Consider the following 27,270-nt stretch of genomic DNA (forward strand, 5'->3'; position numbering starts at 1 on the left):
CATAAGAATACAACTTAAAAATTAAATTGTTCTCAAATATAAAAAGGTTTCATTCCCTTTTAACAAATTAATAAGAAAACAATACCACATAATAAATCGGACTGAAGTTTTTATATCTGGAAGTTGAAAAATGCATCTTATGCAGCGTACTCCCGGTAGCCAATCTGAATATACCGAAGAGTAAAGGCAAGTGATAAGCTAGAAATTAGTAGTGGAACAAACTTATATTCACAGGGAAATAGATAACATAGAGCTTGACGTTTCACTACTACAGAAGAAAACCTACCTTGGACAACTTAACAGTACCAAGAAAAAAAAAAAGAAAACTAACACAACTAATATACATGACCACCTTCTTGCTAACGAAGAAGGAAACAAGAGGCCCGAGTCATGGACCACTAAGTTTACAGTGTGCCAACTGGATCCATACAACAAACCCAGTATAGCACACAAGAAGCCTAGGGACTAAGGATGCTCGTAAATACCCTTCTATTGATATACATGAACAAGGCTAAGTTCCAATGCGAAGTTAATCCAATCACTAGCTTCCACCGATTCAGTCATCTGCGTCGTACATGAGCTTTGCTATCACTCTGTATCCTATCCGCATACATTGGTAGTTCAATAATCTCAGCGATCTCATTCAACAACACTTCTTCGGTGATGTTGTCAGTAATACTTCTCATCACCTGAATTTTTGTTCAGGAATCATAATTAGTCTAATAGGGGCTACTATATATCTAAAAGATGAGAAAATATGGAAAGGTTCTAATAAACCTCAAGTCTTTGTATCAACAAAGCAACTGCATAAATTTAGTATGTACCATTATAGAAATACCTTTCTGTACGTGTTGTAATCATTCGGAGTTGCTTTATCGACTCTGGTCCTCATCCACACCCATGTTTCGTTAATGGCATCAAAAGAGCACTCTATTATTTTACCAGAGTAATCTGACGGATCAGAACCGTCTGAAACATGAAAGAACCCAACATCTCAAGACAAGCACAAACGCAAAATACCAAGAGAAGTGGGGAAAAAACAAAAAGAAACAAAAGTTCATATCTCTTGCTTAGATATGCAATAATAAAGGACAACAGATAAAGACACAACCTCGTCACTGGAATCAGTAACTCCCAACTCCAACCAATAAGGACCAAACATTGGAAAGACCATATTAAAGAGCAAGAGAACAAACAAAATTATCGAAATAAAGTCAAAAGCTTGAGAGGGGCATGTCCTAGTCTCAATAGGATGATCTTGTTAATCAGAATTTTACAGACTAAAGAGACCCTAAATTTGGAGGGTGTTTGGATTGGCTTTTGAAAAGTAGCTTATAAATTAAAGCTAAAAGCCATAAGAAATACCCTACTTTTGCCTGTTGACTTATTTTTAAAAGCACCTTTTAGCTTTCCAAAGCACCACCAAAACTTAAAAGTGCTTAAAAGCAAAAAGCACTTAAAATTAAGACAATCCAACAGATAATCAAGCATGACAAGGGACTTCCATATATGTGCTTCAGTAGTGGAAAATCCACATTCCATTTACTAAGCCTTAACAGAACAAAAAGTAAAAGCAAGAATATGAATCTTGTTTTTTTCTTTTTTTTTGGTGGGGGGGGTGTCGTTCTAAGAAGGGCCCCACCACAAGGGTGTATATAATTAATAATGTTAATTTAGTAAAATAGACCCCAGAAGTGCTAAGTCAACATGGCCCAAGTAAAAGAGACGGAGGGAGTACTATTTAGCACCTCACAAGCACCAAAAAGGAATCTTAGCGGCTGCAAGAGTGTGAAATAGAACTCAACTTTTTAGATCATTCTCTAATGAAGGTTAACTCCATCAAATAATAGTACTGCATCCAATTCCTCCACAACACAATTTTAATAAGAAATTACGTCCACCCAGGTCAGTAAAATATACAAGACAGGAATAAAAACTTAACAAGTATGGATGTACATGATATTCATATCTTATATTCCCAACCAAACTCAAATTAAGGGAAACATTCCTGCATGATACCACAAGTATATTAAGCAATATAACAGGGGATTTCTGACCTGGGAAAACAACTCTATTCCCGTCCATTGGTTTCTTCTTCCCTCGTTCGTGTAGATAAAGCAACCCACGATCCTCGACCACCTGCCATATGATCAGAGATGATCACTTTATTCCAATAGGAGAGCATGAAACATGATCCAGTTCACAAAGGCTATTCTGCCTTGTTGAAGGATGGACCATCTCTAAAACCTTAAGACAACAACAACATACCCAGTGTATTCCCACAAAGTGGGGTCTGGGGAGGGTAAAGTGTACGCAGTCCATACCACTACCTCAGATGAAGTCCATAACACCCTTCTGTTAACTTAATTATCTCAACACATCCCCCTACGTGAGGGTCTGATTCTTTTTCATGGGCCGAGCATGTGAAAACTCTTTCTAATAACAGTGCGACTAGAACTAATGACCATTGTCTGTTTTAATGTTATGTTAAGTGAGATTAACTCATCTAAAAGCTTAAGCAGTTAGTTTTATTAGCTTAACTATCTCAACACGGATTAAAGCATGGAACCAAATGATATTGACAGGTAAGGTGTAGTGGAATAACAACAATAAGTAACCAAAAGGTAAGGAGGAAATAGGAACAGCTTTATTCATTAGGAGAGCAGAATACAACCTCAAACAGGAAGTCAACCGAGTTCATTTCAGGGTATTTCCACTTCAAGAGACCCTCGTGCGTGCGAGGAACATAAGGATCATCCCAACCCTAACATGGAAAGAAGCTCAGTAACCAGAGCCAGAACCTAAATTCATCAGTATGATTTATGCATCTCCGTCACTGTATAAACATGTCATTTGCAATAACACGCAAGAGGATATGCTACTAACTCTACTTCTCTGCAACATAACAGTAAACGTAGATAAAGGTTGAAAACCACTTCAGCAGAGTTTTCCAGCATAGTAATCAAAACACACATGCCATATTACTAAACATCTTAGTGATGTAAGGAATTGACTCCTCGGGAAAATCCAATATAACACTAGAACAAGAAGCAATTCAGTAGTGTCACTCTTTAGCACCTGAAAAATAAGACCATCAGCTTCATGTGAAAGCTTTGGGATAAATTCTTTGAGAAGCTTTGTGACAGTAGAGAGCAGAAGAAAATCCTTCCTCCTCACCTGATAAACGTTGAGAGATCAGCAGCCACTTTATGTTGAACTATTATAATTAATCTTTGAAAATATATTCCAATATTGACGAAACATACCCTGAAAGGCTCCAACTCATATCTATAGTAAGGGTTTCTACTCTGGTATATATGTTGACGTTCATAATTCCTTGGCCCAATCACTTCTTTGTCGATCATTCTCCACCGTTCATAAAAGGGCCGCTGTAAAGGAATAGAACAGAGAAAGAGCAACATCAAGGTACAGATAATATTCGAAGAGAAACAAAAGTCCCCTAAGCGTATATATAGAAGAATTCAACCTCAATGACAGACACATGGTTCAGGGCCATCATATCATAAATTAGGTATCTCCTTTCCTGCTTGTGTGTGTCAGGCAAAGTATCAATTACCATCTCTCCATCAAGTAAAGTGAAGTGGTGGGTCTTTTCGGCTAAACCCTGAAGAAAATATGAGAATTATAATTTCCAACAGTGAGAAATAAAAGAGAAAAAGAAAAGATCAGAGCATCCTAATAGCTAACTGGATATTAGCATACTTCATTAGTGTGTCTGCACGGAAATCTCATCTGAACCCTCCGGAAGTTGAAATGCCTATCAACTAAGAAACAACCATCCATCGTGATCAGCATCATATACCGTGTCCCATCAGCCTTCCATGTGGCATAGTAGTAACGCTGCCTTAATAACTGCAAGTTGTCCCTGCACATGATGACAAAGATCACCGATTTTGTGTTGGATACTACCAGTCTACCATGATTTATCAGATAGCTAGCCAGTTTAATAATAAACAATTGCTTTCACAGAGAAAATATGATTAATATCCATGTCCGAGTCCATATGACATGGTTGCGATGGTTCGGATAGTGATGAGGAGGAGCACGGATAATCTAGTATGGAGGTGTCAGGGGATGGTTATGGATGGTTTTGGACGGGGTAGAGGCAGGCTGAAGAAATATTGGTGGGAGGTGATTAGGCATGACATGGAGCGGTTACAGCTTACAAAGGATGTGACCCTTGATAGGAAGGTGTGAAAGACACGAATTAGGGTAGAGGGTTAGTGGGTAGGAGCGCATCTATAATAATAGGGAGGAATGTTTTGCTTGTATTTGTGCCTATAGTTTTTTGTTCGTAGCATTCTGAGGATGTTTGTGATCTCAAATAGATAGTTTATAGTATTACTCGGTGTCTTGTTTTTTTTATTAACTAGGGTGTGTTATCTCATTTTGTAGTTTATTTTTTTGTTTTTTATCGTTATACTGTTATCTGTCTTGAGCCGGGGGTCTATCGGAAACAACCTCTCTACTTCATCTAAGGTAGTGGTATGGACTGCGTACATTTTACCCTCCCCAGACCCCACTTTGTGGGAATATACTGGGTATGTGTTCATCCATGTCCGAGTCCACATGAGGTTCAAAAATGACAATTCAATAAGGTTAAGGGGGACGACCCGGTTCATACCTACTCCGTAGGTGTCGGGGAGGGGGGGACCACTCCGGGCCTGACCTACGCGCCCTCACCCCAGCTTCGCTGGAGGGGCGTTTCGAACCCCCGACCCTGGCACACCACGGTAAGCAAGCTTACCGCTGAGCCAATTATTCAATAAGGTTACTGTGAGAAATATAATAGAATAAATATTATTAAATTGGTGTATCTACATGATTACACGGAGACCCTATTTATTGACACTACATTTCAATCTTATTCCTATTCAAATTCTAACACTCCCCCTCAAGCCACTGCATATAAAGTAAATGTATCAAGCTTGTTATGGATGTAATTAATATGAGGATCAGTGAGGTACTTGGTGAAGATTACTGCAACAAAACTGGTAAATACTACTTTGGACGTCGGGCAGACCTCAGCTGAAACGAAATAAATTGATAAAGGAGTTGGAGAAGTAGTAAACGTCGCAGGAAAGTTGATTTGTTGCTGGAAAATTGCCAAACTAGTCTAAAATATATGGGTAATCTCGAAATCAAGAGATGAGTAGATCTTGAATAAGAAGTCACCGAAAAACTGGCTGGAACATACTCACGCGTTGAATTATTAGATTTGATGGCTAAAAAAGTGGTCACAATCTAAGAAGGTAGGTCCCTAGGGAGGTTCTGTGGAGATGCTTGGAGGCGAGGAGGTCCTGTGGCGTACAGCAAAGTGATTAGGGACATGTATGAGGGGGCGAAGACTCAGGTAAGGACAGTGGGAGGAGATTCCGAGCATTTTCCGATCTTGATAGGATTGCACCAGGGATCAACTCTTAGTCCATTTTTATTAGCCTTGGTGATGGATGTGTTGATGCGGAGTATATAAGGTGAGGTGCCTTGGTGTATGCTTTTTGCGGATGATGTAGTTTTGATTGATGAGTCGCGATAAGGTGTTAATGAAAAGCTGGAGGTTTGGAGACAAACAATGGAGTCTAAAGGTTTCCGGTTGAGTAGGACCAAGACGGAGTATTTGGAGTGCAAATTTAGTGATTCGAGGAAAGAGAAGGAGATGGTAGTAAAGTTGGATTCCCAAGTGGAGAGGGATAGTTTTATGCATCTTGAGTCCACGATTCAGGGGAATGGAGAGATAGATGAGGATGTCTCTCACCGTATTGGGGCAGGTTGGATGAAATGGAGGCTCGCTTCGGGAATTTTATGCGATAAGAAGGTGCCCCCCAACCTGAAAGGCAAATTCTATAGAATCGCAGTCCGATCGGCTATGTTATATGGAGCCGAGTGTAGACCGGTTAAGATTTCTCATATCCAAAAGTTGAAGGTGGCGGAAATGAGGATGTTGCGTTGGATGTGTGGATTTACAAGGGCTGTCAGGGTTAGGAATGAGATTATTTGGGAAAAGGTGGGTGTGGTGTCGGTGGAGGATAAAATGCGAAAAGTGAGGTTGAGATGGTTTGGTCATATGATGAGGAGGGGTACGGATGTCCCGGTTCGTAGGTGTGACAGGTTGGCCTAGGATGGTTTCAAGCGGGGTAGGGGTAGACCGAAGAAATACTGGAGGAAAGTGATTAAACGTGACATAGAGCAGTTACAGTTTACTGAAGACATGACCCTATAGGAAGGTATGGAGGTAAAATATTAGGATAGAGGGCCAAGGTGTATCGGTGAGTCGTAGTCTGTAGTTAGGAAGGCTTTGGTGTCTTTTGTTTGGCAATGTACAATATTTTTGTGGATGTCGTGCCTATGTTATTTTATCATGTCCCATGCTTTTGATGTTTTTTGTACACTGTCCTTTGTCTTGAGCCGGGGGTCTATCGAAAACAGCCTCTCTACTTCTTTAGAGTTAGTGGTATGGACTGCATACATTCTACCCTCCCCAGGCCCTACGATGTGGGCTTATACTGGGTTTGTTGTTGTTGTTGTCAAATGAGAACACGACCCCACTGAGATATGGGTGGGTCGAATGATGACACGGCCCCACTGAGATAGAATTATATGGGTAGGGTCGAAATGATTGCACGACCCTACTGAGAAATAGAAATTATATGAGTAGGGTCGAAATGACGACACGACCTACCTAAAGAGAAATTATATGGGTAGGTCGGAATAACGACGCGACCCTACTAAAAAGGAAAAATTATATGGATAGAAAATTATATGGGTAGGGTCGGAATGATGTCTTCCCTACTAAAAAAGAAACTATATATGGGTAGGGTTGGATTGACGCCACAACCCTACTGCAAAAGAGAGATTATAAATCAAATCTGAGGAGTTACGGAAAGATGCACGGAACTATGTAAATCAAATTTGAGGAGTCACCAAAAAAGACCCACGGTGCTATGTAATTCAGATATATGAAAGTAGTCAAGAAAGATGCACGGTACTACACAAATTAAATATGAGAAAGTAGTCCGGAGATGCACGGTGCTACGCAAATCAGATATGAAAAGTAGTCACCGGAAAAATGCACGATGCTACGCCAATCAGATATGAGAAAATAGTCATCAAAAAGATACACGGTGACCCAACTTTTGCTAACATAATCATTGGCCAGATGGGCGACATATATGGGTAATAGCCGCCCGTGGACAGCGAAAGCTCTCTGATTTTCTACCAAGATCGCCGATATCTACGCAACTACACGGAGACCCTATTTATACACACTACATTTCAATCCTATTCCTACTCAAATTCTAAAAGTTACTATCCATGAATAAGATTTGTACAAAGGATCTTAAAAAGATACATTTACTCAGAACACTCGATGGACAAGCTATCATGCAGAAAAAGAATATTAACAGAACAAACAAAACAAAACTATTTCATGTGTTCACCCATGTAAAGAATGTGAAATGAAAACATAAGAGGAAAATGATCTCTAAAGATTCAAAACCGTTCGTGAACCCCCAGTTAGGGGTGTGCATCGGTCGGTTCGGTTCGGTTTATTGGTTTTCGATTTTTAAATATGCTAAACCAATAACCAAACCAATAAGATATTTTTTATCAGTTTATTGGTTTTTAGTCCTTAACGGTTCGGTTTTCGATTTAACCGATAAGAAAATACTCATAAAATAGAAATAGTAGTAACTAACATGAAAAAAAAAACAAATCTTAGTTGCTACCAAAAATCCTACATAATGTGTTTTAATTTACAAGAACCTTCAAGTTTGAACTAAACATTATTAGTAGAAATTAAGAGTTTGTATAAATGAAATAATAGGTTTGTTAATTTGTAGAAATTAGAGAGAAATTAAAAGAAATATATAATAAGTCACATCTATAAATATATTTTCTTGTTGGGTTATCGGTTTATCAAATAACTCAATAAGAAAAAATCGAACCGAACCAATAAATTTTTTTATAAAAGCATTAAAAACCGTTAACCCAATAACAATAAACCAATAACATTTTTATCGGGTCGGTTCGGTTTTTACACACCCCTACCCCCGGTGCGAAGGCTGTGCAGGAGCAATACTGTCATCTCCACATATCAAAGACATGCAGATAAATGTCATGTATCAGCATATGCAGAACCTTTTCCCCTGTTGATAAATTAACTTTACGCAGTTTCTATTCTGATTTAGATGAGGCCAAGTGTGAGAATATCCTTGTTCTTTTCAATTTGTGGGTGAAAAGAGGCATCTTGTATGCATGGTTAAGCGTGAAATGCTAGACCTAAGGTTACACCTGACTAGACCGACAAAAAAGAAGTTAAAAGTTCCCCGACTAAGGACTAGAACCAAACCTGTCAAGAGAGACTGGATGTGAGCCAGGAAATTGTGGGCCTCTACCCTGAAACGCAAATACATCAAACGGATTTATGAATTAGAATTGAAACAGCAGATACATCCATATTTTCCAGTAAGTAGTCCACATAATCCACAACTGCACAATAGAAAGTGAGTCCACTGCAAGAACAGAAAATAAAAAGTAATGCGGATAAACAATACAAGAAATCTTCATATATAAATTCCTATGTAACAATTATAATGACACCAAACAAACCACTTGAAAATTCCTACCCCTGGGGTCATTTTCAGTGCTTGATAACAGAACTGTCGTAAATAATTTTGCTGATCTTGTGGGATTGCATCTCCCAAAACGTCATCATTTGACATTACTACTTGTGCTTCACGATTGTCCTGGAAGGGAGAAATGAGTTATGAGGAAATTATAAAAGCTCTGTCAAATAAATAAACCTTAGTGCACTGCAAAAGTATAGAGACCAAAACCATATGTTGGTATAAAGATGTAACCACAAGCATCTGTAACCTTGATTATGTTATCATGCTGAATTTATATTCTAGAACCTGCAGGATTTGACGAGATTACTATATTGATTTTCTGGGACTGTTTTAGAAAAATTGTTCAGATTGTGAAAAGTGGAACAGCTAGTTGGTAAGAGGTCAAACAGTTTGAAGTAATAGAAGTTTTCATTTGTTTGAATGATGGGACAGAGACTTCTCATTTCACGAAGGATCATATTTTTGGACAGACCAAATGGAAAGCAACATCCGGTTTACAGGCATAGAGTACTAGATTAGGCGACATCAAGCAAGTACTAGTCATTCTTGTTAAAGAATAACATGATTTCACGAAAAAGACCCCTCCCTTCACATCAATACAATCCTCACCCCCCCCCCCCCCCCCCCCCCCAAAATTCTCTCTCCCTCCATCTGCATAGCCTCCGGTCTTCGTTTTACACACACACCCTCCCCCGGATGCACTGCCCTTCTTCCCTCTCTTTTCCCTACCCACACCTTGTATACTACACCACCATGCCCACCTTTTTGGCTCACTTCTCTGGCTCTCAGTCAAGTTTGTTTTTGGAATATAAACTTCCAAACAGTAAAAGGTGAATCAACTATAACATCAAAAAGATATATAGTTGAATGTCTGCATGCGCTCGATCTCCTATGAAGATGCCGTCCTATAAATTAATCATTTAGTAACCATTTTGATAAAAAGTTCAATCATCAAAACTTTGAAAAGTGGTGAAAGAGTGATGATAGAATATAAGAGAAAACCAAAAATACCTTTTTCCCCAGCAAAAGATTAGAGAAAAAGGACGACGGACCTGGTTTATCTTTCTAGAAGGTCAACAAATATGACACCATTAGCATGTGTATTATTTTCATTTTTCATGCTAAACACTCTTCATCAAGCTGGAAAATATTATACTTGCTCTAAGTCTAAACAAAGTTAGATCTCTTCTAGCATTATTTAGCACCTTTGTCAAGCTTTTAAGAAAAACTAGATTTCTTCTTGGGTGCATCTTTTCTTTAATTGGTGGAGGACAAAAGGCGATGAAATTGGCAGACGATGGAGGCAAAAATACTCAAATGCAAATAAGACAAGAAACATGCAAAGTACATAGTTCTCAGGATTCATAGGAGAAATTCTTATCAGTCAAGAAACAACAATCCTAGGGAACTTCTATCATTAGTCATTACAGTAAGGCACCAATGGAAGATATGACCCAAAATTCTTCAGCATTAAATTTTAGCTGCTTGTTCACCTTTAACCGCTAACTCCATAAAGGGCTGGTGGGTGGGAATGGAAAGATAAAGGAGCACAAGAGATCATTTTTTAAATTATCATTCCAGATTGAAATGAAATTGAGTCGAATAAAGCAAATTATACAAAGGATTCATATCCTGACCTGAAACTAGTTTGGGATCAAAGCGTAGCCAACGCAGAGTCTAAGGAAAAGAGGTCCTCAACTCTGAGAATAACATATCGACATTTTATGGTACAAATTTCATCGAACCAAAAGGAAAGGCATACTAAAATTAAGATCAGGCAAAAACGTCTCGTGGCTAACAAAACGAGACTCATATAAGGCGGCTCAAGTTATCTAACCTCGACAGGCATGTGGCTTTAAGGACGAGCCCTTCCTAATTCAAGTAATCTCAAACTAGGAAGTGCATCTGACTAAGAATCGTGCCTTCAAAAAGCTAAGGCAATCCTTGCATCCCAAGTATTGCAAGGTCGTTACTCAAGAGTTTACAATCTCCATTGGCAAAACGACTTGGGAATGTCATAAATTGGTAATTTTCATAGTCAAGCTTAATGTTGCACTCAAAATAAAGTTTCACTACTTCCTCACCGTAGAAGTTTCAGAAAAGGATGGCTTTCTCGTTCTAATGTCGAAAGCCACTAGAATGATACCCATTTACTGTTCACATTCAATCAAATTCAACACCATACTAGTGGAAATTGAAGGTTTACGCTTTCAACAGAGAAGGAAAAACCAAACACTTCAACCATGACAAATGTGCCAACAATATCAAAGAGGAAAGTTCTCTTGCAGAAACACTTACAATCAAAGAAGCCTCAGGACCTCCATCATCATCGTCATCCGGCATAGCATCGCCATTCAAATCAAGCTCAGAAGATCTTTTCCACTCAGGTGTTGGAGGACAAACAACCATTTCAGGTTTTTTCTCATGATAGAAGGCATATAAGGCATCGATATAGTCAGGCTTATAGATCCCAGGAGGACGAGCATCAGAAAAAATTTTAATTGCCTGGATAAAAATACTTTGATTATTCATATACTCAAGATATATGGTTAAATTTGAAGTAAGAAGGCTGTAGCATTGCAAAATTACTGACCTGGCTGACAGATATCGACAGCGTACGCATAAGATAATGAACGATCATAAACCCAGTGCGATTATGCCCATGTGTGCAATGGACAAGAATATGCTTCTTTGCATGTTTCTGACGGGCAAGAAATTGTGAAACCTGATACAAGCCATAAATATTAGTATCAAATTCCTTTCAATAGCATAGATCAGTTAGTCAGGATGTGATAAAGTTAGCCTTTACTTGCTTAGAAGGCTTGAACAGAATAAAACTCACATGACAGCATGCTTCTCATCAATGTTGAGTCTTAATACTAAGAAAACCTAAATAGAAGTAAACAGAACACCTTTCATATACTCTGTGAAAATACAGTACTTTTTAATATGAGACAAATTCTGACAATATACAGTTTCTATTGCAATACAATATTCTCTGCAACTTTCGCATTGGGAAATAAAATACCCTTACAACGGATGCTCAAGTTCATGATGCTCTGTTTTCCTTTCCAAAAATCAGGTGAGTCTTGGTCCAATTGAAACATCATCTCCATGGGGTTGATGGTTGTGGGTGGTTGTTGTTGGGGGGGGGTTAAGCCATGTATGTGAATTGGGACGACCCAAGGAGATGCAGGATCCAACAATGTTCCTTTCCCCATTAATAAGATAGGACAGTCCTAGTGCAGTAAGCTCCCATAAATGGAGTCCAGGGAAGGATGGATCACAACTTTTACCGTTGTATCCCCCCCACCCCCCCACCCCACAACACATCTTATGTGAATTGGGATAATCCAAAAAGGAGATGCAGGATCCAACAATGTTCCCTTTTCCTGCTAATAAGAGAGCATAGCCCTAGTGCATTAAGTTCCACTGTTCAGGTCCAGAGAGGGGACCATATTCAACCTACTGATCGGCTGTATACAAAATTACATTGCATTTCTGCACGAGAACACATGACCTCTTAGTAACACGATGACAACTCTTACCATTAAACCAGGGGTCCCCTTGAAATAATGGAATACATTCTTTTTATTTATAAGAGTAGAATACATTCATAATATAATATAAATACTTACATAACATCTACCCTAACAGCAACAACATCATCATACCCAGTATATTCCACAAATTGGGGTTGGGGGAGGGTAAGTGTACGCAGCCCATATCACTACCTTAGGAGTGAGATAGGCCATTTCCGATAGACCCCCGGATCAAGACAAAAACAGGCTAGAAAAGAGTATTAACACACAAAATAATAACACAAACAAGACTATCACCAAGTAATAACGAAAACATGCTCCGAAACAACCATTCTCAAAATAGCTTTTTCTCTTTTTTATTCCTAGAAGATTTCAAACAAACAGGTGATTTCCACTTGATTGACAAACGACACACATTAATAATTGCACCAAGTGTTACATATGATAATATCTGTAGCAACGTATATCCAACCATGGATGGCTAAAGGTAAGAAAACAAACTTGTAGTACTTTTACTAGATAAGCAATGCAAACTCATCCTCAGGTACAGAATTCAACTAAAACTGGAGCCAAAAATAAAATTACCTCATAGACAAATAAATTTACTGACTCACTGTCAGGTACAGAACCACGGCCTCTGCATTGAATCTGATACACATGTGAGAGTAAAAATCAGGACAACAACTATAAAAAGAGAAAAATTACTCCCCCACCACCTATTCTCTTCTGTGACTTTATTACCATGTACCAACCTTTACATGCTTGATGCCTTCTTTCCTCCAATCTGACAATGAGTAGTATCGAGTTGTATTGGTGAGATCAATCACCATACCAAGCTGAAATTAACAATGAGTCAGTTGTAGGTTAGAAGATCCTGTGTTGTCAAGGTAACCTAAATAAATTCAGAACAAATAAGGCATCTAATGATTGTGAAAGTAACCCAAATGAATTAACGGTAAAAAGGATAAAGGATAACTAAACCTGCAATTAATTTTAGGATGAGCTTATCCCATGTTTGGTTGGGATAAAATGCAGGGGATAACTTATCCGGGGATTAGTTATCTTGGGATTATAGTGTTATTTTTAACCCGCCATAAGGGTGGGATATTTAATTTTGGGATAATTAATCCCGGAATAACTTGTTTCCCATCCAAACGATCCCTAAGAGGCCAAAATTATCGAGGCATCAAATGATTTTATCATACTAAAAGGCAAAACAAAATAGAATATAAGCCTCGTCTTTGACATAAAACATTTCCAAGACAGTGATATAAAACATCTCTAAGACCATAATTCATGTGCAGCAACTTGTTAACTGATTCAACTTGCTATCTATGTCAAAATTAGAATCTACAGGATATAAACAATAAATAAAAACATTACCAACAACGGAACACGAAAAGCTTCAAACAGCAATAAAATTCTGCCTCGTGATAACATCTAGGACATGACATGACCTTAGATAGGACGACGTGGAGGATGCGTATTAGAGTAGAAGGTTAGTCGGGTAGGAGTGTTATCGTGCACTAGCCGTAGTATGGTAGCTTTACGTTTAGCTGTAGATGTTGAGGTGGCGCTGATCCCTGCTTATGATATCTATCATTGTTGTTGTTTATTGTGTTTCGATTATCACACTATTTTGTGGTTGATTATTGTTTCCCTTTTTAGTTGTTATATTTTCTTCATTGTTTGTGGTTGATTATTGTTTCCCTGTTTAGTTGTTATATTTTCTTCATTGTTCTCCTCTTCTTTGTACCTGGATTTGCTACACTTGAGCTGAGGGTCCTTCGGAAACAGGCACTCTACCTCCCCAAGGTAGTGGTAAGGTCTGCATACACTTAACCCTCCCCAAACCTCACTCATGGGATTTTACTGGGCATGTTGTTGTTGTGATAACATCTAGGAATCAAACTTTTTCTTTTAATTGTTGAAGGTTACTTCATTGAAATCCAGTAACAAGAAAGTGTCGTAAAGGCATATACAGGAGCAGATCATCACTGCACGTAAGGAATCAAATATTTTTAAGATAAAATCCACGTCAAGAGAATGAATAAGGACCCAAATTCAGGTTAACACACTCACTTTTCTTCCTAAAACTCTCTGTTGATGGAGGACTTGCCTAAACGAGTATCTTTTGCCCGGAAGAACACAATCGTTGAAAGTTTCATCCAATGGAACCTTTGAAGGAATAATACAACCTATCTCCTGTCCAAATGCAGGACAATCCAACCAACCTGCATGACAAATCCAAAAGATAAATGATGTAATTGAACTATGAGCAGTAAGGAAGGGAAAAAAGGAGAGAAACAAGAACCTGTGCCAAGAAAATAGTCAAAGAAGACACAGTAATGTTTAGTGCAACCTAGAGTTACACTTAGATGGCAAGAACAAAACGAAAGATGGACTACACAGAAGGAAGCAGTAATCAATTGCTACTTCAACAATTCATACACACACGGCAAAAGAGATAAAGTAACACACAATATATATATATATAGAGAGAGAGAGAGTGCACAAAAAAAAACAATAACCTGGAGGAAGTCTGCTGCTGGGCTTCTGTCTCTTTGTCTGAAAGATCTCATCCCGCATTCGTGGTTGAGATGGATATGCTGGCCTATCATCTGGATGTTGTCTTTTAAGTCTTTGAATCCTTTCCTCCCGCTCCTAAAACAAACGGCATTTAGAAATAGGGCAAGCAGACTAGAAAATAACTTTTTGACTGGTAAAAGATAGGAAATTAGAAAAATATAAATTAAAAATTGAAAATGAAGTCGTCTCCACAATAATAAGATTCACAAGACCATTCCCTATCTATGGGCACTTACTCCCATGTCCTCTATCCCTTTCCACTATCTAAGAATGAAGTGACAAAGAAGCAAGTTCTATTTCTTTTAATTTCTCCCCCTTTTGACAGAGGAGAGAGATAAGAGTTACAAAGTGTGAAACCAAAAATAGTTCAAATTAGATCAGTCAGATAGCTGACTTGGAGATAGCCAGATTACCAACAACAATGCTGAATTAACCTCCTATGGACTTCCAATTTCCCCTACCATTTGATGACCCAAAACTGCCTGCTGGCTAAAATGGAAAAGAAAAAAGGAGGATTTGGATTACAGGACGAAAAATAAACAAACTAATCTGTGTTCTTGGAGAAAACATTTTGCTATAAATACCTCTTTAGATTTATTAGACTCCGTAAGCTCCATGAGTAATTAGGGGATTTCAACATTCAGGATACTCTTTTGCAATCAATTACATCCTTTGGATCTGATTTAATGAAAGTTTAGTTTACTTGATTGAAAAATGATCGAAACACCACACAAAGCTTTCTACTGGTTATTACTCTGCCGAAGACAAGCAGCAAAGAAACAGCCAATATAAAAGAGACATGTATCAAACAAAGAGCAAAGCAGAAATATTCAATAAAATGAGCAAGTTCAAGTAGTAGTACAGCTCAATAGTTGATATAGCGAGTAGTAGGAACAGAGACGTACGCGACGTGAAATCTCTACAGCACTTGTGACATAATCTGCACGCTCGTCACTATGTAATATAATAGGTTCTTGATCTTCTAATTGTTGTCCAAAAATCTCATCATCGTCCTCTGGCTGTGGCAAGGCATTCAGATCCATGCTGATGATTCAAGTCTCAATACAAAGCATATGTCAAGGTGCCTGTAAGCAATTTATAGTTCTGTTCCTACAACAAACAAGAGTTGACATCGAATTGTTCAGATCAAAAATAAACTAATGCCCTTGTATGACAATTGAAAAAGGCTGAATATATTCAAATCTCAATGCATCATCCAAATGTTAAAACTTAACGAACCAAGCAAACATCATAAATTTGGATACCAAAGAAATACAAAACCTACCTAAAACGACAGGAAAATGCTGGAGTCTAGATGATAAGAAACAGAATAATAGTTGACTAGAACGATAAAATACAACCCTTTATAGGGCCAGACAGCTAGAGAGCAAAGAAACATAGAGGCATTGAAAGAAAAGACAAATTCGATCAATAGATGAAAAACACAGGAGAAGCTACCAGAGTTTTTCTGCACTAGGAAGTCTAATGTATATGATAGGTACATGAGCATCCTTTCGCTTCAGGGGAAAGATAGGCCTGTAATAATAAGTCCTGCGATAGCAGTGAATGGGGGATGGAACGAAATAGTCTTTAAGATTGAAAGGTTCATTAAATGCCACAATCAACTGAATATTGAGCCACACAGCATTTATGATTACCCTCGTGCCAAAGCTGAGAGAGTAAATCGCAATCAAACACTTCAAGGAATCTACATTCTATACAAATAGTGGAGACATCTGTATTATATCGGTTCCTCAGACAGCACTTGTACTACGCTGGGTATGTTGTATCTAAATTACATAGGCATCTGGAAGAAAGGAAAGGGTCTTACTTAACAAGTGTGCCATCTGAAAATTTGACGAGGAGAAGTCGGAAAAAATCACATTATTGAATATAAAGAAATGGACTTCCATCTCTTGGACGCCTGTCTTTGGGGCCAAATTTATGATATGGACGGGAATATGTTCTTCTTTGAGTTCCCAAACAGGGGCATGACATAACAATTCTGCGGAAAGAGTGGAGATGGAAGACAATAAGGATTACCAGCTTCCCAGAAGATTGATGAGAGCAGTAGGATCCTGCTTCACCTCTGGTCGCAAAAGGTTTTCATTGAAATTGGAAATTTATGCAGTGGATGGGTGGCTACTGAAGGTAAAACTGAACTCAGGAACCATCTCAAGTGGGCAAGAATCAAAATAGGGGAAGATGGTCGGAATTGTCCGAGCGAAGTATCAATAGTAAGTGATGGATACAAGTATCATTTTCTGATATTGATCGAATGGAAACCAAGATTGGTAAGATGTCACTGGCAACATAGGGCATCAAAGAACCTGTTGGGTCAAAGGCTTCTTTGGACCCTACTGCAAAAGGAGTTGAATAATGTGGAAAACGAGTACGATTAAATGCAAATTCAGACTGTATCAATGACAAAGCACGCAGAGAGAGTTGTTCAAAACCTAGGTTAGTTGAACATACTAGTACATAATCTATAGAGCTAACTCCCCTGTGTTCAGGAACGATAAGCTATCACCATTACATTCAAAGGATCAACAGTATTAGGTATAATAACCAAGTTACTGAAAGGACGATTGCATTTTGGCATAGAAAGAATAACTTCCTATAACATGAAAATCATCACAGGACTACAATCAAATTCACTACAATTTGATTCTAACTGGTTAAATTAAATCTTCATACAAATGTTTAATACTCCCCCTCCGCCACAATTGTGATTGGAACAATTCTTATAGTCTATCTAAAGAAGATTGGCATCGTACTTTATTTAACATCTATTTAATTTTTACAATCCTATTTTACCATGGAAATGACATATTGTAGGTTCCGCTAGATTAAAAAACAAAGAATTTGGTATGGAAGACACTCTTAGTCTAAACTCTGTACCTAGCCAGATACTGCAAAACAAAATTGGGACTAGAACATAGGTTCTTAACGGATTTTCCATGTCTAACAATTCCAGTTTAACCACGCACATTTTGCTTTGAGTACCAAATCCCCAAGGAGAAAGCTTCCAACAACAAAACTGACCACCACAAGTATAACACCATACTCCAAGTAAAAAATGACATGTGAACTATGTCATCAGGTTGATAACGAACGCTCCTGTACACTGACTCCAATGGAACCACAAAGTGTAACAGACTAATTCTATTTCGACACCCTGGTAAAAGCCCAATTTAAACCCAGAGTAAGACATTCGAACAGCAAACGACAAACATGACGTGCTCTCCAAGGAAATCGGAACAATGCAGCCCAAAAAAACGATATCATTACGAAGCTCAGTCTCAATTAGTGCAAACACTAAAATTTTTAAAAGATATACAATTAGTTTACCCAGAAAAGTGCAAAGAAACAAAAACAACTGAATCGTCATGCGTGACATCATCCAAAAGAGCAAGAACAGAAAAAACAGATAAAATGATTCGAATTGACCTTAATCAATAGAGCAGCCTGGTGCACTAGAGCTACCACTATACGCCAGGTACGGGAAAGGGCTGGATCACAAGGATCTACACTACACTACGCAACCTTGCCCTGCATTTCTGCAAGAGATTGTTTCCACGGTTTAAACCCGAGACCTCCAAGTTACATAACAACTAACTTTACCAGCTACGCCAAGGCTCCTGTCTGAAATGACCTTAACCCCAAAAAAGAAAAAAAACAGCACGTGTTCCCCAAATATATATCGCCAGCCAAAAAAAAAAGAGTTATCATCACCAAACATCAGTATAGGCACTTGAAAAACTAAACTTTCAAAAGTAAAAAAAAAAATCAAAATCAAAACATAACAATTGAACCCTAAAAAATAATACCTAGCTCCAAACTAAATTAAGCCAATAACAATGTCATCCAAAACTCAGGAGCAAATAATTTTTTTTTTAAATAAACTCGAATTGCTTATCAAAAAAACAGACGAAGAAGAAACAGAATTCAGTCTGTTACTCGAACAACTAAACTTTCCACAGCCAAAAAAAAGTCAAAATCAATTTACCACTAACTCAATGCACCCAACTGCAAAGAACATAACAATTAAACCCTAAAAAGTACAATAACCTAGCTCCGAAACTCTAAATTAAGCCATTAACAAATGTCATGAAAATAAATTAGAATTGCTTATCAAATTTTTAAAAAAATTAAACTCAAATTAACTTTTAAACAAAAGAAAAATAAGAAGAATCAGAAGAAGAAAAAGAATTCAAACCTTGAGGTAAAATCAAACGAATTGCAGGAGCGGACGAATAAATAGTAAATTCACGCTTCACCGTACAGCGGAACTGGAAAACCCTACAACTAACTAGAATTTTTTCCCTTTTTCTATGATTTCAAACTTGGAAAATCGTAGAGAGAGAAAGAAGGTACGGTGGTTGTTAGAGCGAGAGAGATCAAGAGAGATTTATTGATGGTTCAATCCATAGAGCACCCGATTGCGAGGAATTGGAAGTAGAGAGAGATGGTGGAAAGAAGACGTATGTTTAGTACGTACACATGTGATCTATTCTATATATATAGAGAGAGAGTAATATAGGAGCAGGAGAGGGATTAGCTACGAAAAAAAGAGCCGCACCGGGGAGGTTGGGGCTTTTTAGGGTGATGTTATGATACATGGATGGGCTGTTAGGGAGTTTGGGGTATTTAAAGACTGATGGGGAAGATTTTCTTTTTCTTTTTCAAAAAAGAGGAAAACTAATTAATTTTGTTTTAACTTTTGCTTGGATGGTTTTTACCTATTGTACGTAGGAGTGTGCATTAGGTCATGTTTTATTGTGATACTCCCTTCATTTTATAATAAATAAATTATTGAATTTTAGCACACAGATTAAGAAAAAAATATTAAAGATATAAATTTAACATAATTTTTTATTTTTACCCCAAAAAATAAAAAATTGATCTTGTAATACCTTTTCAAAAGTTAATTAGTTGTCAAATCATAAGGGTAAATTTGAAAAAAAATTCAATGATTCACTTATTTTGAAATACCAATAAATACCTCAAGAATTCACTTATTCCAAAACGGAGGGAGTATCTGATTGAAAAAAAAATTAGTGTTTTATTTTAAACTAAAAAATAATATTTGAAAAGTAAAGTTGTGAATGGAAAAAATAATAGTTTTACTTGTTTAGATGGTTGTTATCTATTGTGTTGTTATTTTTAGTAGGCATTTGACAATGTTTTAGTTATGAAATTTGAAAAAAAAAAAATTGATTTTCAAAGTGAAAGAAGAACATTGAAAATTAGGATTTTCTTTGTTCATTAATATAAATTAAAGTTGTTTTTTGAATTTATCTCTATAATTTGAAGTGAAAAAAGTGTTTTTCTAATTCTGACTTAATATGAAGGTTTGAGAGAGTGAATCTTGTAGCTTTAAACTGAAGATACGTGGAATACACCAAAATGTCCTCTGATCTTGTGATTTTAAACATGTAAGGGTAGAAAGTTGAAATTAAAAAGTTATCAAAAAAGAAAAATACATTCTTCTGTAAGTGGACTAAAAGGGAAAGTTAGACAAACCAAATGAAACCAAATGAGTATTTGTTATGATTATTACTTAAACTTTTTAATATATGATATCGTTAAATCCATCATTGTGTAATAAAGAAAAGTCTTATTTTATACAACGACTGATTGGTACTGTCGCATTGTTATCTCATTTTCTTTTTTATTTTGCTTTTATTTATTATTTAACTAGTTTAGGTGTTCAAACGTTACACTAAATAGGATATTTGTTTAAATAATAAAGATGAATAAACTAATTAAATTCAACATCTTTTGGAGAATTTATTTAATTAAACCTAACATTTACAAGAAAAAATTCTCAAAGATGATCGACATTCATCTACCATCTGTAAACTGCAATAAAATAATACGATGATAGAGACATCAAAATAATATAATTAAATTAGTCTTTACACAAAAATTTTCTCAAAGCCGTCTGACACTCATCTACCACCTGTAAACTATAACAAAATAATACGACAATAGAGATATCAAAATAATGCAACTAAACTTTACCTTGAATTTACACCAAAAAAATTCTCAAAACAGAGATATAAAAAACAATGCAATTACATGTTTGATATGTAATATTTTTACATCATTTGAATATATATAAATTTATTTTAGCATCATTGCTATTGTAATCATTTTATTCTTTTTGTACATAATCTATATCTATAATCTATAATCTATATCTATAATCTATATCTATATCTATATCTATAATCTATAATTTATATCTATATCTATATCTATATCTATATCTATATCTATAATCTATAATATATTAAAAGTGTGAAGACCCTTAGAAAAATTATTTGAACTTTTGACCCTTCATTAAAAGACAATTCTTTAGACAAAATTATCATTTACTATTTTTATTATATTTAAAAAATAAAAAATCTCATTATTTTTTGCAAAATAGATGTATAATAGGATTTTTGTAAACTAGATATATAATAAGAGCCCTAATAAACATTGTCTTATTTTTGAAAAAATAAAAACGTATGAGTATAAGTTTTCATTATTTTTGTCAATCTAAGAATTATACATAAAGTAGAAATCCAAGATATTGGTTTTTTGGCAATACAAACATGCGGGAGTTAAAAATCATATTCTTTTTTGGTTTATGAATACTCCTTCAATAAAAGAAGTTGTTTTGTGTGGTGATTAAATTACGTGAATAAGAGGTACGTAGAAATAGTTACTTTCTCCTCTTAATGTTTTCATTTTTTTGGTTTAATTTTTGTGCAACTCACTTTATTGTTATGTTGTCAATTATGTATTTGGATTGATAATCAATTTCTAACAAATTCAACTCCAAATTTATGATTAGCTTAAATTATTTAACAATGAAAAATGGTTGGCTCTGTTTGAGTAATTGTTATCTATTATATTGTATTGCGTTCTTAGTTCATCTATTATATTGTATTGTGTTCTTAGTTAAAATACAATATTTGTTTTGATTTAATTGTATTATTTTGATATCTCTATCATTATATTATTTTATTACAGTTTACAGGTGGTAGATGAATGTCGATCGACTTTTAAAATATTTTTGGTAAAGGTTAGTTTTTTTTTTTTTTTGGTTTCCCAAGGTATCCCCGCAGCCGGTAGCCGTGAGATTAATCCTCTGTTCCTCGGTCAGCGTATTTTGCGGTAGAAAACTGGACACAAAATTTGTTCCATTCGCCAAAGGCGGGGATCGAACCCCCGACCTCTTGTTTAAGGGACATAGCGCTGAACCACTATGTCAACTCTGGTGGTTGGTAAAGGTTAGGTTTAATAAATGAATTCTCCATCTTTACATATCAAAAGATATTGAATTTAATTATTGTATTCATGTTTATTATTTAAACAAATATCCTATTTAGTGTAACGTTTGAACTCATTAAAGTGAGATACACGTGCGAAGCTCGTACTCCTAAACTAATTTTATTAAAAATTTGAAGAACCTTACAAATATTGTTTGAACTTTTTGCCCTCCACTAAAAGTTTTCATTTTAAATAAAATTATCTTTTCACTATTTTTAATATTTAAGAGTTGAAAATTAATTAAATATTTATAGTATAACCTTTCCTTATTAAAAATATAAAGGGGAAGAAAAGAAATGTCCAACCAGATTGAATTTATATACCCCTACTGACATAGTTTTCTTTTTACTTGTCCTAAAAATAATATCTTGTGCACCTCAATATTTATAGAAGTATTTCTTTAATAGAGTTCTATTTTAGGAGTATTTTTTTATCCTATTTTAAGAGTATTTTTCTAATTGATTAGTACAAAAAAATATTAATTAATTCTCCTTCCATATGTTTTAGGAGTCACATATATTTTGGGAGTCTAGTTAATCCAATAAAAATAATTAAATAATAAATTGAAGAAAATAGTGAAAAGACAATTTTGTCTAAAGGAAAGTCTTTTAATAAAGGATAAAAAGTTCAAATCACTTTTCTAAGGATCTTCACACTTTTAATATATTATAGATATAGATATAGATTATAGATTGTAGATAATTCTACTTTATTCTTTACCCTACCTTACCATACCAGTGTCATTTGGCTCATGCATAGCCCAGACCCAAACTACATTAATTTTATATTTATATTTTTATTTTATTTTTTGCTGCTCTTGTTTTTTGTTTGTTTTTGTAACATTATATAGTATTAGTTGAAAGTAGTTCGATAGTTTCTCAATATTTTTAAAATCTTAAATCATATATGTGTTTGTTCATAGATCAAATTATTTCATGGATTCAATTTCACTTGACTGTCTACGATTTCATGGTGTGTGCTTGGGGTAGAAGCTTTGTATAAATGTATCGCCATGCTATTTCAATTTCTTGTGTCCTATTCCTTTTTTTTAGTTCGTTTAAAAAAGAATATCTCTTTCCTTTTTTCAGACTCTTTTAGGCCCCGTTTGGCCATGAAAATTACTTTTTTCGGAGTTGAAGTTGGAGTTGGAGTTGTGTTTGACCATGAATATAAATTAAAGTTGTTTTTAAAATTTTGTGAGAGAAATATGAGTGGAAAAAAGTGAAAACAAGTAAAACTTGTTTTCACTTTTCCAAATAATTTTTCGAAATTTGAGTTGGAAAATTCATGGCCAAACGTAGCATGTTTTCACTTTTTCACTAAAATGAAATAATTTTTCGGAAAAAAGTAAAAAATTTCTATGGCCAAACGGCTACTTCATTTATCTTTCAATATGACATATTTAAGACCACAAGATTAAAGAATATTTTGATTCTTTCCACATATCTCTTCAGTTTAAGATCACAAAATTCAAAAATCTTCATCACGCGTATAAACTTCGGGCTAAGTCAAAATCAGACAAACAAGTTAAAATGAAGGAACGAAAAAGTTTTTGTAAGTTAAATAACAATATTTTTCTTAGAGTATATTTTAGACTTTCTTTTAAGTTTCAAACAAATGCATGCACTAAAATTGTTCTTTTTTTTCATTTTACTGATTTTTTTTAAATGAAGTTTTTAACAATCTAAAATGATTGTTGTCTTATGTTGAATTAACTTCACTATCTTTTTCTCAATTAAATCTATTAACTAACCCGTTTTATTTTTAAGAAATACAATATCTAAGTAATATAAAAAATATTTGATGCTACAAATTATTGTATGATTACATCAATAAAGTTAATTTATAAATAAAGATAACATTTAAATTAAATAGTTGAAAGTCTGATTTTGTAAAATACTTTTGTAGATGTTTTTTCAATGGGTGAAGTCTTACAAGATTATTAAAACTTTAATTAGGGATAAAATAGATTTAAAAAAGTTGGGTGTTCTCTCTTATTTTTATTTTTTTTTCATATAAAAGAAATCATCAAAATTTTTTTTAATCAAATTGGATAAATAGATCGTTTATGGTGTCACTATCACTTTTTCTATGTCTCATTATATTTTGTATAGCATTTTAAATGTCAATATAATTATTTACATTTACAAAAATGGGTGAGATCTTCCAAGGCCTTTAAAATTTAATTTAGGATAAAATGGATATTCTAAATTCATGTGAAGCCCACAAAAATTGAATGTTCTCTATTATAATATAACAGTAAAGTAATGTGAATCATTATATGTTTTAAGATTATTATTTATTGACAAAAATTTTAAAATAAAATAAGTACAAGTGACATATACTTATTAATCAAAATTAGTGACTAAACATCATTATATATAACACAAAAGAGAAAGATGTGGATGTGTGTGGTAGTGGTGGTGGTGGTGGTGGTTGGGGGGTGAGGGAGAGAGGAAATCAAATCAAGATATTGTAAAACATCTCAAAATGTGTTATTAGTTATTATATAATATGATGACAAGTGAAGTAATATTGAATTAAATCAAGGATAATATAAAAAAGGGGTAAAACAAATTAATATGGAATAATTAAACTCAGTTATATCTCCGAATCAAGTCACTTATGATTTAACTAATAGTGAATTATCACATGTGACTCAAAATTCAAATGGTAGGATTTGTATTCAATTTGATGCAAGCTCTACTGTTTATAATAAACATTCATTGTCCATGCTAAATTATTGCCTGCTACGCATCATATTTCTCCTATAGAACCATTATACGGGCGCCTCTTTTCACGGTTAGAATCGCTAAACACATGGCCGTTATACGGTCCAGCTAGAAGTCGTGCAGCTTTGGTGATACAGTCGAAGTTAGTACTACTTTTATTGGCTTTGTCTTAGTGACTACGCCTAGTAAGCCGTGACTTAGAAGAAGTCGTCTTTTGAAGTAATTGATGGGCATTAGTTGCAATCTAACTAAAGATGACAAAATATTTGGATTAATATTAGTTGAAATTCAACTAAGTACTACCAAATCTTTGAATTCTCCCTTATTACATAATAATAATAATAAAAATTATAATTATATATATATATATAGTAATTATAGGTTATCTTCAAATTTTTAATGTATAATAATATGGAACTACATAAAATAATATAATCTATTTAATAATATAATAAAATATGAAATGATAAGTACCTACCACTCAAACAAGTTGTAAGTGGATAGATATAGAAATTACTGTATTTATTTTTCTTACCAATGTGTTATGATATATGTTAAAATCTAGTACTCTGGGTGTACATATTTAAAAGCATTTTAAATTTATATAGTTTTGAATCGCATAAATACAATAATTATAATATTTCATTGTACTAAACTATTATGAATGAATATATAACAAGCGGTGCAAGTAGTTTCTGTGATTTGATTATTTTTTACGTAGATCTTCAAGATAAACATCAATTCATAAAAAAATTCTTGAAAATATCTAACATTCCTCAAAATTGATGGGGCTCAAATGATTCATATCTACAACACCAATGAGTTAGGATTAATGTTGCTACATTTATGTTTGTGTTTGCTTGGAGTATTTTTAGTTGATACTTATGTTATGGTATAAACACAATTCTAAGTGGTTGGGAAAAAAATGTACAAAGGAAGTGTGAAATTTGGATGACATTTGAAATCTTAATGATCCTTAACTTTGAGTAATAGAATAAAACATGTCAAAATAAAATGAAAATTAATATAGAATATTTATATAAATAACATAATTAGTTAGTTTGTATACATAAGCATAATCATTGGTTGGTTAATATATATTTTCTGCATCGAATAAAGTGATTAGGTTGAATTTGTTGCTCTAAATATACATATGCTCACGTGGAAAAAAATCGATTGTAATTAATAGACAATCATATGCTTATAGTATAAGACAAACGGGTGCACCTGGAACTTACTAATTTTACTAAGAAGAACAATCAATAAGAAAAGGTAATAAATAATCGTGACCCTAATAAAAAAAACACGTTAATCTTACGAGTGTGAATAACTTTTACTCTTCTAATTTCATCGTCGCTCTTGTGTTCGGCACATAATGTTATTAATGTTACTAGTATAGTACCCAGCTCGACGCGCAAAATTTTCATTAAGTTAAATAAATTAAATTTAGTTGCATGATTTGCTCTTCAAATTGGTTGGTCTTTAATTTTTGCATTTTAAATGAGTTGGTTAGGGATTAACTTATGTGATATTATAATGCGAAAATATAAGTTAATTGTCATGAATTAAGAGATTTATCCGTACGTAATAAGAGAAATGGAAGTGGCTTGACTTACATAAGAGAATACTTTTATAAAACCCCCATGCCTTTGTCGTGACAGATATCTTGTTGCTACCTTTGAATCTGATAATCTAGTATTCTTGGCTTTTTTAGCTTTTAGAATCTGCTTTCTCACAAATTCTTCGAGTAATGAGATAATGCATTTTCAAACTCTCTCTCATATTCATCGGTAAAAGCATGTAACAAATAGTAGATAGTCAACTTTCCAACAGCTAGTTGAATGTGGATAGATATAGGAACTTCAGTCCTAGAATAATTAAGAATGCAACTTGTCTGTTGTAATGGATGCTCCATTGTATCAATCTGCATTCTTTATAAGTAACTATACTTCGAAAGAAGGTAAAAACTTATAGTCAACTTGAAGTATCTCAACTCAATATTGGTTTAACAAATATGGTCCTATCAAGTAATGACAAAAATAACTAACACTGCTAAGAAAAAGTTGGTTCCTCATAGGTTTGACATTAATAAACCTCCTAATATCCTCCAACACTCTCACCATAACTAAGAGAATATTCAGCAAACTAACCACTTTTTATAGTGCAGTTTCAGCACACTTTCACCATAAATCAGCTCCACATTGCAGCAATTTGTTATGCCAGATCCTCAAGGACCTGGTATTTTATCTCCCATTGTGATAGAAGGAGAATGTTACATTAAAGATGTGTTAGTAAAAAATCTCACTGATTAATTTGTAACTATGAAATCTTGTTTATTGCTTTGCCAAAGAAGCAAAATTATTTATATGATGATATTGATATAAGGTCTTATGCCAAAAAAATTTGTTGTTTCACATTGGTAAAATGGGTAAA

General features: G+C 34.8%; 1 protein-coding gene across 5 annotated transcripts; it reads right to left on the reverse strand.

Annotated features, from left to right (window-relative positions):
• Nucleotides 1–89: 89 nt before the first annotated feature.
• On the reverse strand, nucleotides 90–19,401 carry LOC107847477 (mRNA-capping enzyme). 5 transcript variants are annotated; one of them, XM_016691749.2, is made up of 18 exons: nucleotides 18,999–19,400; nucleotides 15,685–15,883; nucleotides 14,722–14,854; nucleotides 14,273–14,424; nucleotides 12,943–13,026; nucleotides 12,776–12,838; nucleotides 11,242–11,373; nucleotides 10,947–11,153; nucleotides 8,646–8,765; nucleotides 8,369–8,415; nucleotides 3,724–3,886; nucleotides 3,488–3,625; nucleotides 3,267–3,389; nucleotides 3,079–3,177; nucleotides 2,675–2,764; nucleotides 2,058–2,139; nucleotides 839–969; nucleotides 90–689 (listed from the first exon to the last, which is right to left on the reverse strand). In XM_016691749.2, the coding sequence occupies exons 2-18, from the start codon at nucleotides 15,820–15,822 to the stop codon at nucleotides 561–563; spliced, it is 2,031 nt and encodes a 676-aa protein (XP_016547235.1). In that variant the 5' UTR covers nucleotides 15,823–15,883; nucleotides 18,999–19,400; the 3' UTR covers nucleotides 90–560. The 5 variants fall into 5 exon arrangements, 4 of the variants coding, with proteins under 4 accessions (XP_016547235.1, XP_016547234.1, XP_047252752.1 ...); XM_016691748.2 differs by having other exon boundaries at nucleotides 15,685–15,889; XM_047396796.1 differs by lacking the exons at nucleotides 15,685–15,883; nucleotides 18,999–19,400 and adding exons at nucleotides 15,193–15,268; nucleotides 15,364–15,555.
• Between the last annotated feature and the right edge of the window lie 7,869 nt (nucleotides 19,402–27,270).

The sequence above is a fragment of the Capsicum annuum genome, chromosome 9 (assembly GCF_002878395.1).
Source record: "Capsicum annuum cultivar UCD-10X-F1 chromosome 9, UCD10Xv1.1, whole genome shotgun sequence".
Classification (NCBI taxonomy): domain Eukaryota; kingdom Viridiplantae; phylum Streptophyta; class Magnoliopsida; order Solanales; family Solanaceae; genus Capsicum; species Capsicum annuum.

What these genes read in the sequence shown, in the direction of transcription:
- LOC107847477 (XM_016691749.2), bottom strand. Translation starts at nt 15,822, where the DNA reads ATGGATCTGAATGCCTTGCCACAGCCAGAGGACGATGATGAGATTTTT. An exon ending in CTGATGGTCTTATTTTTCAG is followed by an intron (nt 2,765 to 3,078) that starts GTGCTAAAGAGT and finishes TTTCCATGTTAG; the next exon opens with GGTTGGGATGATCCTTATGT. An exon ending in GAATAGAGTTGTTTTCCCAG is followed by an intron (nt 970 to 2,057) that starts GTCAGAAATCCC and finishes TTCATGTTTCAG; the next exon opens with ACGGTTCTGATCCGTCAGAT.